Source organism: Pongo pygmaeus, chromosome 20, assembly GCF_028885625.2.
Source record: "Pongo pygmaeus isolate AG05252 chromosome 20, NHGRI_mPonPyg2-v2.0_pri, whole genome shotgun sequence".
NCBI lineage: Eukaryota > Metazoa > Chordata > Mammalia > Primates > Hominidae > Pongo > Pongo pygmaeus.
Window position 1 is genome coordinate 19,122,385 of NC_072393.2, and position 14,419 is coordinate 19,136,803.

At 53.9% G+C, this 14,419-nt stretch overlaps 1 protein-coding gene across 11 annotated transcripts in view; it reads left to right on the forward strand.

Moving 5' to 3' along the window:
* Window positions 1-428: 428 nt before the first annotated feature.
* Window positions 429-14,419, forward strand: part of CRTC1 (CREB regulated transcription coactivator 1) — a 95,305-nt gene continuing 81,314 nt past the window's right edge. For 5 of the 11 annotated variants that reach the window (XM_054464995.2, XM_054464996.2, XM_054464998.2 and 2 more), the window contains exon 1: window positions 510-693. In XM_054464995.2, the coding sequence (XP_054320970.1) occupies window positions 568-693 (126 nt within the window). In that variant the 5' untranslated portion in view covers window positions 510-567. Of the gene's footprint in view, window positions 694-14,419 lie in introns of all 11 variants that reach the window. The other 6 variants (XM_063658782.1, XM_054464994.2, XM_054464993.2 and 3 more) reach the window with 5 other exon arrangements.

A 14,419-nucleotide genomic window follows, 5' to 3' on the forward strand; every position in this document is an offset into this window, starting at 1 on the left:
ACCTCTGCTTGTTCACGCCTGTACCCCAGTTTGCCTGGCACATAGTAGGTGCTCTGTAAATATTCCTTGAATGAATGAATGCATGAGTGACCAACGCCCTAGTCTGTTTTCAGAGCTCTTAGTCCAAACCCAGCTTCAACTTGGGGTACTACCAATCCTTGCGTGGGGGGGTGCCTGGCACCACCCTTGTGAATTGGGAGGATCTGGGTCAGGCCGTCTTCCTCTTGGGGGCTCCAGTGCCCCAGCCGATCCGCGGTCCTTGTCAAACAGCCCCGCGGCCGCTGTCCAGCGGGCCAGGAGGCCGATCACTGCGCCGGCGCTGAAATTTCCACTCGCGCCCCACTGCCCTTCCCGCGGGCCCCGAGCGCGCGCCGGGGCGCGCGCATGCGCCTTCGCCCCCGCGCCGCGCGCCGCTCTTGTGCGCCTGCGCCGCGCTCACGACCGCCGGCGCGCCTGCGCACTGCTCGCCAACCGTGGGCCCAGCCGACGCTTGCGCGGTGGCACGGGCGAGTGGGGGGGCGAGGAGGTGGAGGAGGAGGAGGAGGAGGAGGAGGTGGCGGCGAGAAGATGGCGACTTCGAACAATCCGCGGAAATTCAGCGAGAAGATCGCGCTGCACAATCAGAAGCAGGCGGAGGAGACGGCGGCCTTCGAGGAGGTCATGAAGGACCTGAGCCTGACGCGGGCCGCGCGGGTAAGGGGGCTGCCCGCGCCGACCCTTCAGGGCCGGCGGAGGGAGGGAGGGGGCGCGTGTCCGGCGCGTGCACGGGGCGGGGTGGGGGGGGCGCGGCGGGGGCGGGGCGCGCGCGGCGGGGGCGGGGCTTGGCACGGCCCGAGGGGGACAGGTGTCCCCACGCCCCGGGCGTCGTGGGCGGGACAGGTGACCCCACATCATCCATACCTGATGGGGTACAGGTGCCCCCACATCACTGCTCCCCGGAGGAGACGGGGCCTCTACATCATTACTACTAGGAGGGAACAGGTGCCAGTACCTCGTCGTTACCTGACAGGGGACAGGTGTTCCTACATCATTGTTACCCGAGGGGGGCAGGTGCCCCACATTATTACTACCTGGAAGGGACAGGTGCCCCCGCATCATTGCTACCTGGGGGGCAGGATGACACAGGTGTATGAGCTGGGTGCTGCTTGCAAGCACCATTGGTAGCTGGGGGTGAGGGTGCAAGTGCCCCCGCATCCTTGCTACCTGGGAGGGACAGATGCCCTCCCATTCTTGCTACCTGAGGGGGACTGGTGTCTCTACGTCTTGGTTACCTGTGCCTTTACTCCCTGGGTGTTGGGGGAGGAACAGATGTCCCCACTTGCAGAGCTGAGGTGGGACAGGGATCTCTCCCTCTTGGACAGCTGAGGGAATGGTCAGATCCTGTCCCCCAGGGGGTCCAGAGGGGGGCCAAGAAGGCAGATTGTGCTCAGTCCTGGAACTTGGAGTGGAGACAGCTGCCCCTTCTCCATGTAGCCCATATGGTGGGGACCAGGTGATGTTCCTCCCAGTGGAACAGGGGATGCTGACCACAGCCCCTGCCCTCTCAGGACCAGGGCGGAGGCCCAGGTCTGCCTCAGGTGGCTGGGCACATTTGGTGTGCAGGGGCAGGCCAGGTTCTGCCAGGCTCCTGGCTGGCAGAGCAGATACCCTGCAAATCTCACCTGGGAAGTTGCTGTGGGCCGGGAGCAGGGGCTTGATTGGGGCTGGTGTCTGAGCAGGGCAAGGCACCCGAGTTCCTCAGGCCTCAGTTTCTTCCCTTGTCAGGCATTCTAGCAATACCTTCCTCTTGGGTCAGGGTGGTGAGCACACTTTGCAAAGGTGATGATGAATCTCCACTTTGTTCTTGCAGTGTGGTGAGACCTCTCTCCTGCATCCTGGGGCCTTGAGGAGGGTTTGGGTGGGCTTTGCAGATGCTCATTTCCCTGGTTTCCAGATTCAGCCACTGATATGACTGGCTCAGGTGGACTTAACCTCAGTCTCTGATTCCTTAGGTAGCAGTTTCAGGCTGTGTTACTTTGTAACTAGTTGTTTGTTTCTCTGAGAGATTGTGACCTTATAGACTAGGATTTGTGTCTTCATTTCTGTGTTGTTAATGATTGGGAGCTCGCTGTCAGCCAGGTACTGCTTTAGGCATGCTCAGTGAGTGTGCCACATCTGTCCTCCCAGCTCCAAGCAGCTACATTCTTGCTCAGGATGTAGAGAAAGAGATGGCTGGTGAATGAATGAATGAAGAAAAAAAAGAAGAGAATGGCCAGGTGCGGCGGCTCATGCCTGTAATCCCAGCACTTTGGAAGGCTGAGGCAGTGGATCACCTGAGGTCAGGAGTTCGAGACCAGCCTGGCCAACGTGGTGAAACCCTGTCTCTACTAAAAATATAAAAATTAGCTGGGCGTGGTGGTAGGTACCTGTAATCCCAGCTACTGGGGAGGTTGAGGCGGGAGAATCACTTGAACCCGGGAAATGGAGGTTGCAGTGAGCCGAGATCACGCCACTGTACTCCAGCCTGGGTGACAAGAGTGAAACTCCATTTCCAAAAAAGAAAATAAGAAGAAAGTGTGCAACTTGAGCATCCTTCCACGTGAGTGTCCCCCACATATCAGGGCTTCTGAGGCAGGAGTGGCCACTTCTTTTTGTCTCCAGCACATGGTGTGTGCTGGCATGCAGTTGTTGTCAAATGTTTGCAGTGTGACCGGAAGAAAGGGGTCACAGTAGGTTCATGGGTGTCACTCTGATTAGAAGTCCAGTTTCTGCGTGGGATTGGAAATAGATTATTGTTGTTGAAAACATCTCTTTAAAATAATAGCTTTATTGAGATATGATTCACACATCATACAATTTACTTGTTTAAAGTGTACAGTTTGGTGGTTTTTAGTATATTCACAGAGTTGTGCAACCACCCCTATTTTGTAATTCCAGAACATTTTTTATCCACCCAGAAAGAAACCCCGTCCCCATTAACAGTCACTCCCCATTCCCCCTCCCCTAGCCCCTGGCAAGCACTAAGCTGTCTTCTGTCTCTGTGGGTTTTCCTATTCTGGGCATTTTATATAAATGGAATCACACAACACGTGGCCTTTTGTGACTGGCATGTTTCACTCAGCATCATGTTTTCGAGGTTCATCTCTGTAGTATCATGGACCAGTGCTTCGTTCCTTTTTATGGTCAAGTAATATTCCGTTGTATGGATATGTTTTATTTGTTTATCCATTCATCGATCGATGAATTTAGAAAAATTCTGAGGCCAGGTGCAGTGGCTCACACTTGTAATCCCAGCACTTTGGGAGGCCGAGGTGAGTGGATGACCTGAGGTCAGGAGTTCGAGACCAGCCTGGCCAACTTGGTGAAACCTGTCTCTACTAAAAATACAAAAATTAGTCGGGTGTGGTGGCACGTGCCTGTAATCCCAGCTACTCGGGAGGCTTAGACAGAAGAATCGCTTGAACCTGGGAGGTGGAGGTTGCAGTGAGCTGAGATTGTGTCACTGTACACCAGGCTGGGCAACAGAGTGAGACTCCATCTCAAAACAAAAACAAAAACAAAAAAGATTCTGAAGATATGCAGGTAGCAGTTCTTTCAGCCCTGGAAACCATTTCCCATCTTCCTTATCACCTGGGGTCAGGGGAGCATGGGCTGTGGGCAGAGGTGAGCTCACACTAGATTTTTAGACACCAAGCATTGTTCTCTTTCCGGGGCAGGGGGTGATTCTGCCCCCCAGGGGACACTTGGTGGTGTCTGGAGACATTGTGGGTCATCATGATTAGGGGTGCTCCTAGCATCTGGTGGGTGGAGGCTGGGATGCTGCCCAGCCCCTACAGTGCACAAGATAGCCCCATCATGTGAAATAATCTGGCCCCGGATGGCAACAGTGCCAAGACTGAGAAACTTTTTTTTGTTTTTTGAGATAGACTCTTGCTCTGTTGCCCAGGCTGGAGTGCAGTGGCGCAATCTTGGCTCACTGCAACCTCTGCCTCGTGGGTTCAAGTGATTCTCCTGCCTCAGCCTCCCGAGTAGCTGGGATTACAGGCATCTGCCACCATGCCCGGGTAATTTTTGTATTTGTAGCAGAGATGGGGTTTGTAGTAGAGACCATGTTGGCCAGGCTGGTCTCGAACTCCTGACCTCAGGTGATCCGGCCACCTCGGCCTCCCAAATTGCTGGGATTACAGATGTGAGCCACTGTGCCCAGCCAAGGCTGAGAAACTTTTGATTAGAGGTGTAACAGTGAGGTGGGCCAGAGTGTGAGCTTTGCACCTGGTCAGGTAGAGTTCCATCCTTTGCTCCCACCTGTATGGCTGTGCCATCTCTGGCAGGCTGCGACCAGGGTGGGCAAGCTTATTCCCAGCTTGACTGGCCACTGCACAGTCCAAGTGGCATGTCCGCCGTGCCTGGAGCAGGTGAATGAACCTATATCGTGTGGGCTTCCCTCCTGCAGCCATGGCGCGCTGCCTCCCATACTGTAGACAGCAGGGGTTTGGCCACACCTGCAGCCAGGTGAGGCATGGTCCGGTCAGCACGTGCTCCTCTCCTGTGAATTCCAAAGGACAGCATGTCACTCATGCGTGTCTGTTCACAGTTGCCGGTGGTGATGGCACCTCAGGTGTCTTGCTGCTGCTGTGGAAGGCCAGTCAGCAGATGTTTGGCTAGAAGACAGGGACCTCACCAGGGCACAAGCACCGAAGGGTCGGGGGACAGGGCGTAAAGTCGGGAGACTGTTTGCAGGTCTTGGGGCGGAGGGGTGGGTGTGTGGGCGTTCCCTCCCACTCTTAGGCTTGGGTCAGCATGACAGGCAGGCTGTCTATGGCGCTCTGCTGTGTGACACTGGGTGGGTTTCTCAACCCCTCTGGGCCATAGAATCCTGACTTGTAAAGTTGGGGCAGCGCGTTCATTCCATCAAATGACAATTTTCATTGTCTGGCATGTCTCAAGAGACTGTGGGGTGCTGGGGCTCCTGCAGTGTACAGGGCATATGGGGCTGTGTTCTTGGGGAGCCAGCATGGTTTTAGGGGGGACAGGAGAGCATCGATGCATCCGAATGAAGCAGACGCCCTCAGAAGGTGGCACATGCTGGGAGAGAAGTGGCACAGCCACGTGCTAGGAGTGGCTGGGACAGGGGTGACACAGCATCCCCAGAGAGCAGGGAAGAGCACTTCAGATCCGGGACAGGCACAGTCAGAGCCTTGTGGTGGGAATGACTTGGTGAGTTTGAGAATGGGTGGAAAGCGGGCAGGAGGGCAGGTGAGGCTGCAAGAGCTTGGATCTCCCCTGAGGGAGGGGTCTGGGAAGCCTCCCTCCTTGCTTTGTTTGTTTGTTTGTTTGTTTTGAGAAGGAGCCCCCCCGTTACCCAGGCTGGAGTGCGGTGGTGCAATCTTGGCTCACTGCAACCTCCGCCTCCTGGGTTCAAGCGATTCTTCTGCCTCAGCCTCCCAAGTAGCTGGAATTACAGGCATGCACCACCACGCCCGAGTAATTTTGCATTTTTAGTAGAGACGGGATTTCTCCATGTTGGTCAGGCTGGTCTTGAACTCCCGACCTCAGGTGATCCGCCCACCTCGGCCTCCCAGAATGTTGGGATTACAGGTGTGAGCCACGGTGCCTGGCCTCGCTTGTTTTTGTAACAGCTTTATTGAGATGTCATTTCCATGGCATTCCACCACTCAGTGGCTTTTAGTATATTCACATTTGCACAGCCAACACCAGTCAACTTGAGAACATTTCGTACCCCCAGAAGGAGACCCTGTCCCCATCAACAGTTACTTCCCACTCCCCCTTGCCCAGCCCCTGGCAGTCACAAATCTGCTTTGCTTTCTTTCTTTCTTTCTTTTTTTTTTTTGGAGACATAGTCTTAACTCTGTCACCCAGTCTGGAGTGCAGTGGCACAATCTCAGCTCACCACAACCTCTGCCTCCCGGGTTCGAGTGATTCTCCTGCCTCAGCCTCCTGAGTAGCTGGGATTACAGGCAGGTGCCACCACACCCAGCTAGTTTTTGTATTTTTTAGTAGAGACAGGGTTTTGCCACGTTGGGCAGGCTGGTCTCGAACTCCTGACCTCAAGTGATCACCCGCCTCGGCCTCCCAAAGTGCTGCGATTGCAGGCGTGAGCCACCACACCTGGTCTACTAATCTGGTTTCTGTCTCTATGGATTTGCCGGTTCTGGACATTTCATATCAACAGAATCCTACACGGTGAGGTGAATCCTGCACCACGAAGCCTTTTGTGTCTGCCTTCTTTTACTTAGCATAGTGACTTCAAGCCTCTAACTTGGATCAGTGCTTCATATCTTTCTTTTCTTTTTCTTTCTTTTTTTTTTTTTTTTTTCTGAGACAGAGTCTTGCTCTGTCTCCCATGCTGGAGTGTAGTAGCACAATCATGGCTCACTGCAACCTCTGCCTCCCGAGTTCAAGCGATTCTCCTGCCTCAGCCTCCTGAGTAGCTGGGATTACAGGCGCCCGCACCACACCCTGCTAAGTTTTGTATTTTTAGTAGAGACGGGGTTTCTCCATGTTGGCCAGGCTGGTCTTGAACTCCTGACCTCAGGTGATCCACTGCCTCAGCCTCCCAAAATGCTGAGATTACAGGCGTGAACCACTGTGCCTGGCCTTCATTTATTTCTTAAAATTGGTGGCATGGACAGATGCAGTGGCTCATGCCTGTAACCCTGGCACTTTGGGAGGCCAAGGAGGTGGGCAGATCACCTGAGGTTGGGAGTTTGAGACCAGCCTGGCCAACATGGTGAAACCCCATCTCTACTAAAAATACAAAAATTAGCTGGGTGTGGTGGCGCCCGCCTGTAATCCTAGCTACTTGGGAGGCTGAGGCAGAGAATTGCTTGATCCCGGGAGGCGGAGGTTGCAGTGAGCCGAGATTACGCCACTGTGCTCCAGCCTGGGCGACAGAGTGAGACTCCATCTCAAAAAAAAAATTAATGGCAATGTATATATACGTAACATAACACTTACCATTTCCACCTTTTTTTAAGTGTAAAATTCAGTGGCGTTAAGTTTATTCCCAGTGTGGTGCACCGTCACCGGCATAGCTCAGTAATAGTTCATGTCATATTCCATGGTGTGGGTCTACCCCGTTTTGTCCATTCATCTGGCCATGAACACGGGTTGTTTCCACCTTTGGCTGTCGTGAATCACGCTGCTGTTGGCATCTTTGTCCACGTTTTTGGGTGGATGTATGTCTTCATTTCTCAGAGCATGTGCTGGGGAGTGGAGTTGCCGGGTCCTCTGGTAACTCTCCATTTATCCATTTGAGGACGTCGTGTGTCTTAGGAGGATAGCTGTGGCTGTGAGTGGGATGGGTGTGGTGTGAGCAGCCGCTGCAGGTGTCCAGATCAGGGGGAATGATGGCTGGAGCAAGGGGGTGACAGAGCGAGTGGATTTGGTGGCATTTCTGCAGCAGAGCCACCCAGATGTGCTGGAGGATTGGATGTTGGGGGTGAGGGAAGGGGAAGGGGGGCGTGTCATCTGCTTGCCAGGGGTTCAGGACATTGGGGATTCCTCGTATAACTGATCATTGACGACCTCAGACAGCAACACCTGGGCCAGAAAGGTACGCAGGCAAGACAGTCACGGTGGCATGGCCAGGGCTGAAGGAGGGCACTCTCCTGCTGTTACCTACTGTGAAGCTGGAGTAAAACAGGCCCCTGGGCTGCAGGCACAGCGCAGTGGTGGCTCAGGTTAGCTGAGTGTGGAGCCCACCCCCCGGTCCTAGCTTTGGCGCCGTTTGTTTCTGTGCTGGCTGCTTCAGCTGTCTGCTGCCATCTGCAGCCTCCGTATACAGGCAGGACTCCCTGAGCTGCTCCCTGAACAGAAGGTGAGGCAAGCCACCCTTATCCTCATCACTCCCTGGGCCCCTCCAAAAAGCTAAGCTGTCTCAGTACTCCCCAGGTTGTGAGCTGCACGCCCTGCAGCAGGCTGAATGGTGGCCCCTAAAAAACATCTGCTCACCTTCTAGCCCTGTAACCTGTGAATTGGACCTTAGTTGGTAAAAAGGTTTCTGTAGATGTCATTAAGGTAAGGATCTGGAGATGAGATCATCCTGGGGGGTGGCCCTAAATCTGGTGACTGGTATCCTTATGAAGAGTGGGCTATGGCTGGGCACAGTGGCTCACTCCTATAATCCCAGCACTTTGGGAGGCTGGGGTGGGCGGATCACGAGGTCAGGAGATCGAGACCATCCTGGCTAACATGGTGAAACCCCGTCTTTACTAAAAATACAAAAAAATTAGCCGGGTGTGGTGGTGAGCACCTGTAGTCCCAGCTACTCGGGAGGCTGAGGCAGGAGAATGGCGTGAACCTGGGAGGCAGAGCTTGCAGTGAGCCGAGATCACGCCACTGCGCTCGAGCCTGGATGACAGAGCGAGACTCCGTCTCAAAAAAAAAAAAAATAAATAAAATAAAATGAAGAGTGGGCTGGGAGTGGCGATGCACGCCTTTAATCCCAGAGTTTTCGGAGGCTGAGGCAGGAGGATTGTTTGAGCCCAGGAGTTTGAGGTTACAGTGAATTATGATCACTCCAGCGTGGGTGACAGAGTGAGATCCTGTCTCAAAAAAAAAAAAAAGAAAAAGAAATAGATGGAGGGGGACCAGGCACAGTGGCTCACGCCTGTAATCCCAACATTTTGAGAGGCTGAGATGGGACGATAACTTGAAGCCAGGAGTTTGAGACCAGCCTGGGCCACAAAGTGAGAACTCATCTCTATGAAAAAAATTTTTTTTTTAATTAGCTGGGTGTGGTGGCGTGCACCTGTAGTCCCAGCCACTTGGGAGGGTGAAGCGGGAGGATCGCTTGAGCCCAAGAGTTAAGGCTGTGGTGAGCCATGATTGTACCACTGCACTCCAGCTGGGGTGAAAGAGTGAGACCCTTTTCTCCAAAAAAAAAAAAAAAAAAAAAAGAGACAAGAAAGGACACAGAGACACAGGGGAGAGGACCATGTGACAACGGAGGCAGAGATTGGAGCAATGTGGTCACAAGCCAAGGAATGCCTGGAGCCCCCAGAAACTGAAAGGGATAGGAAGGGTCTTCCCCTAGAGCCTCTGGAGGAAGCATGGGCCTGCCAGTTCCTTTTTTTTTTTTTTTTTTTTGAGATGGAGTCTCACTCTGTCGCCCATGTTGGAGTGCAGTGGCGTGATCTTGGCTCACTGCAACCTCCTTCTCCCGGATTCAAGCGATCCTCCTGCCTCAGCCTCCTGAGTAACTGGGATTACAGGCTCCTGCCACCACGCCTGGGTAATTTTTGTATTTTCAGTAGAGATGGGTTTCATCCTATTGGCCAGGCTGATCTCGAACTCCTGGCCTCAAATGATCCACCTGCTTCGGCCTCCCAATGTGCTGGGATTACAGGTGTGAGCCACCGCGCTCGGTCTTCCGCACCCCCACTCTTAGGACACAATCCAAACCCGAACATTGAGCTCCTACACTCCGACCCCGACCCTGTGGTCCTGATCCTCCACCCCAGGCCCTGCTCTTGCTGTCTCCCTCTGTCTCATCCAGTGTAGAGCAAGGGCCCCTGCTCCTAAAAAGGGCTGAATGAAGGGTCCACTCCGGGCCTCGGTGGTAACCCCACACAAAACCTGCGGAGCCAGCTGGAGCCGGCTGGACTTATGCATCTGCAAGTGGCCGCAGCCCTGTCCTGATGTGAAGTCCACAAGGTTACCTGGTGCTACAGGCTCTGTCAGGCCCGGGGGTCCTTGCCACTGGCTGAAGTCACAAATGACCACAAAGTGAGGGGCATGAAAAACAGAAATTAATTCCCTCATCGTCATCAATATCATGAAACCCCCGTCTCTACTGAAAATACAAAAATTAGCTGGGCATGGTGGCATTCGCCTGTAATCCCAGCTACTCAGGAGGCTGAGACAGGAGAATTGCTTGAACTTGGGAGGTGGAGGTTGCTGTAAGCAGAGATCGTGCCATTGCACTCCAGCCTGGGCAACAAGAGTGAAACTCTGTCTCAAAAAAAAGTGGTTAGGGTGTGCAGCGACCAGGTCCACCTGCTCTGGGGAATCTGGGAGGGCTCCCTGGACCCTCAGGGTGTGTGAAACCGGGGGCTGCAGGGCTGGGTGAGGAGCAGATGTCCCTGGCTCAGGAACAGGCATGGCACTTGTGGCTCTGCAGTTAGAAATTCATTTTTCTGGGCCGGGCGCAGTGGCTCACGCCTGTAATCCCAGCACTTTGGGTGGCTGAGGCAGGCGGATCACAAGGTCAGGAGATAGAGACCATCCTGGCTAACACGGTGAAACCCTGTCTCTACTAAAAATACAAAAAATTAGCCGGGCGTGGTGGCATGTGCCTGTAGTCCCAGCTACTCGGGAGGCTGAGACAGGAGAATCGCTTGAACCTGGGAGGTGGAGGTTGCAGTGAGCCAAGATCGTGCCACTGCACTCCAGCCTGGGCGACAGAGCGAGACTCTGTCTCAAAAAAAAAAAAAAAAAAAAAAGAAATTCATTTTTTGTCCGGGTATGGTAGCTCACGCCTGTAATCCTAGTATTTTGGGAGGCCGAGGTGGGCAGATCACGAGGTCAAGAGATCGAGATCACCCTGGGCAACATAGTGAAACTCCGTCTTTACTAAAAATACAAAAATTAGCCAGGCGTGGTGGTGTGCACCTGTAGTCCCAACTACTTGGGAGGGTGAGGCAAGAGAATTGCTTGAACCAGGGTGGTGGAGGTTGCAGTGAGCCGAGATTGTGCCACTGCACTCCAGCCTGGGTGACAGAGTGAGACTCTGTCTCAAAAAAAAAAAAAAAAAAAAAAAATTCTTTTTTCATGGCTTGCCAGCACCTACCACCAAACGTGCAATCAAGACAGGTTTTACCAAGGAGCCTAACTCTTTTTTTTTTTTTTTTTGAAACAGACTTTCTGTCTGTCGCCCAGGCTAGAGTGCAGTGGTGCAATCTCAGCTCACTGCAAGTTCCGCCTCCTGGGTTCACGCCATTCTCCTGCCTCAGCCTCCTGAGTAGCTGGGACTACAGGCGCCCGCCACCACTCCCGGCTACTTTTTTTTGTATTTTTAGTAGAGACAGGGTTTCACCATGTTCGCCAGGATGGTCTTGATCTGATCTCGTGATCCACCCACCTCGACCTCCCAAAGTGCTGGGATTACAGGCGTGAGCCACCATGCCCGGCCCGCTTAACTCTTACTGTTTGCAGGCACACTGATGTACTCTGTTTTGTTCTAATAAGAAAATTAGCCTGGGCCGGGTGGGCACAGTGGCTCACACCTGTCATCCCAGCGCTTTGGGAGGCCAAGGCAGGCGGACCACCTGAGGTCAGGAGTTCGAGCCAGCCTGGCCAACATGGTAAAACCCTGTCTCTACTAAAATACAAAAATTAGCTGGGCATGGTGGCGGGCACCTGTAACCCCAGCTATTCTGGAGGCTGAGGCAGGAGAATCGCTTGAACCTGAAAGGCGGAGGTTGCAGTGAGCTGAGATTGCACCACTGTACTCCCCGGCCTGGGTAACAGAGCGAGACTCCGTCTCAGAAAAAAAAAAAAAAAAAAAAAAAATTAGGCTGGCATGGTGGCTCATGCCTGTGGTCCCAGCTACTTGGGAGGCTGAGGCCAGAGGTTCTCTTGAGCCTAGGAGCTTGAGGCTGCAGTGAACTACGATCGCGCCACTTCGCTCCAGCCTGGCCAACAGAGAGACTCCATCTCAAAAAAAAAAAAAAAAAAAAAGAAGAAACGAAGAAAAAAAAAAAGTACCAGTTGGGACCCACTAAATTGATGACTTACTAATCCAGAGCTCTGTAAGCTACGTCTCTTTATTTTATTAGAACATGGGCACAACCATTTATTCATTTTCTGTGGCTGCTTTTGTGGGACAACAGCATAGTCCCATGCAACAGAGATCATACGGTCCAGTGTGGCTTTGACCTCCTGGGCTCTAGCAATCCTCCCACCTCAGCCCCCTGAGTAGCTGGGACCACAGGTGTTAGCCACCATGCCCGGCTAATTTTTTTATTTTTTGTAGAGACAGGGTCTTCTCCCTGTGTTGTCCAGGCTGGTCTCAAACTCCTGTGCTCAAGTAGTTGTCCCATCTTGGCCTCCCAGAGTGTTGGGATCACAGGTGTGAGTCACTGCGCCAGGCGCATCTGGCCCTTCACAGAAGGGATTGGCCGACCTCTGGGACTCCCACACAGTTTGAAACCCACTGACCTCAAGTGTTAACGAAGATCAGCTGCAGGGGCTGGGGATGGTTAGCAAGGAGAGTGAGGTTGGCGGCAGTTCTCCCACTTTCAGCAACTTCTTTTTTTTTTTTTTTTTTTGAGAGAGGGGGTCTTGCTCCTGTAAGATCTTGGCTCACTGCAACCTCTGCCTCCTGGGTTCAAGTGATTCTCCTGCCTCAGCCTCCCAAGTAGTGGAGACTATAGACACGCGCCACCACGCCCGGCCAATTTTTGTATTTTTAGTAGAGATGAGGTTTCACCATGTTGGCCAGGCTACTCTCCAACTCCTGACATCAAGTGATCTGCCCACCTCGGCCTCCTAAAGTGCTGGGATCACAGGCATGAGCCAACGCATCCAGCTAATTTTTGTACTTTTGGTGGAGATGGGGGTTTCGCCATGTTTGCCAGGCTGGTCTCGAACTCCTGGTCTCGAGATCTGCCCACCTTGGCCTCCCAAAGTGCTGGGATTACAGATGTGAGCCACTGCGCCGGGCCTGGGGATTTCTTTTTTTAAATGGGACTCTGTAAAATGCCATATGGACAGCACGAGTGGGGTCTGCCTTGGGGAGAGACTGGCCTGAACCCAGGGTCAGGGAAACATCAAAATCCACAGGTTATTCCGTGCAGAGTAGGGGGCTCACTTGGGGCCGATTCTGCCCCCGGGGGCATTTGGCAACTTTTGGGGACATTTGTGGTTGTCACGATGGGGGATGGGGTGCTACTGGCATCCAGTGGGCAGAGACTGAGGATACTGGTCAACACTACAGTACACACAGCCAGGCACGGTGGCCCATGCCTGTAATCCCAGCACTTTGGGAGGCTGAGACGGGCGGATCACGAGGTCAGGAGATCGAGACCATCCTGGCTAACACGGTGAAACCCCGTGCCAATACGGAAAATTGGCTGGGCGTGGTGGCGGGCGCCTGTGGTCCCAGCTACTCGGGAGGGTGAGGCAGGAGAATGGCATGAACCCGGGAGGCGGAGCTTGTGAGCTTGTGGTGAGCCGAGATCACATCACTGCACTCCAGCCTGGGCGACAGAGTGAGACTCCATCTCAAAAAAAAAAAACAAAAAAAAACCAACACTACAGTACACAGGACAGCCCCCACCACGGGAAATTATCCAGCCCTAAGTGTCAGCAGCATCACAGTCCAGAAGCCCTGGTGTCGGGCCCTGTGTGTGCCGGGAGCATGCAGGTGCAGAGGGGTGGGTGGAGGCTGCTGGCTACATGAGATGCAAACCTGGATCCTGCAGTACATGACTGCTCCAGGCAGCTGGTGGCATCCTCCCGGGTTTACAGAGTGGGAGACAGGCCCGGAGAGCGAATGTCATAGAGCGCTAGAGTGGAGAGGCTGCCATCTGACCCAGGTTGGACTAACCCCGCAGCCTGTGTGTTTCTGCCGTGTCACGGAGTTCTGGGAGTTAGCCGGCTGGTCAGGGTGGGGCAGGGCGGTTCAGGCTGCTGGAAGCCTGTGTGCCGAGGAAGTGGCCCTCAGAGCAGGTACGACAGTGGGTGGAGGGCCTGGAGCCAGGCCCTGCCATGTGAAGCCATGGAAGGTTCTAGTGGGATGGCAATGTGAGTGACAGTGGGGGTCCAGGGAGTGGCAGGAACTGGCCTTGCTAGAATCCATGTATTTGTGCATAGTGGATTGTTGCAGTAACTCATGAGAAAGGGCCTGTTGCCTGCCCCCATGGCACAGATGAGAAATTGAGGCACAGGAGGTCACATGGCTGATGGTGGGAGGAGGAGCTGGGACTTGAACCCGTGTCTGACTCCAAGGCCCATGTGGAGGACCTTGTTGTACGCTGAGCCTCAGTTCATGTTCATCTGTTGAGAAGCATAGAGGTCGTCCCTGGTTTTTCTCAACCTAAACATTCCTTGTGTTTGTCCCAGTGCATGTACTGGGGGAGTCGGAGCCTCTCCAAGGTGCCTGCCTGGGAATGGCCCCACCGGTGTGTCCCTGAGCCCCCTGCAGTAGGGAGGAGGGCGAGCAGCTGGAGGTGTGCCACTCACGGAGGAAGACTCGGGGCATTTAGGAGGTGATGGTGACAGGGATTATTGGGAGGGTGGGTGGGGGAACTCCCAGGCTGCAGTGTGGGAACCAGAATCACAGGGGAGGGGTCGGGGGTAGGAGAGTCCTGCTTCACCTTGGAGCTCATGGGATAGAACACACCCCCACTTTATTTCTAGTTGGGGTATGTCTCTGACCTCCAACAGGTCCTGCATGGCCCCTGGGTGGAGGTGG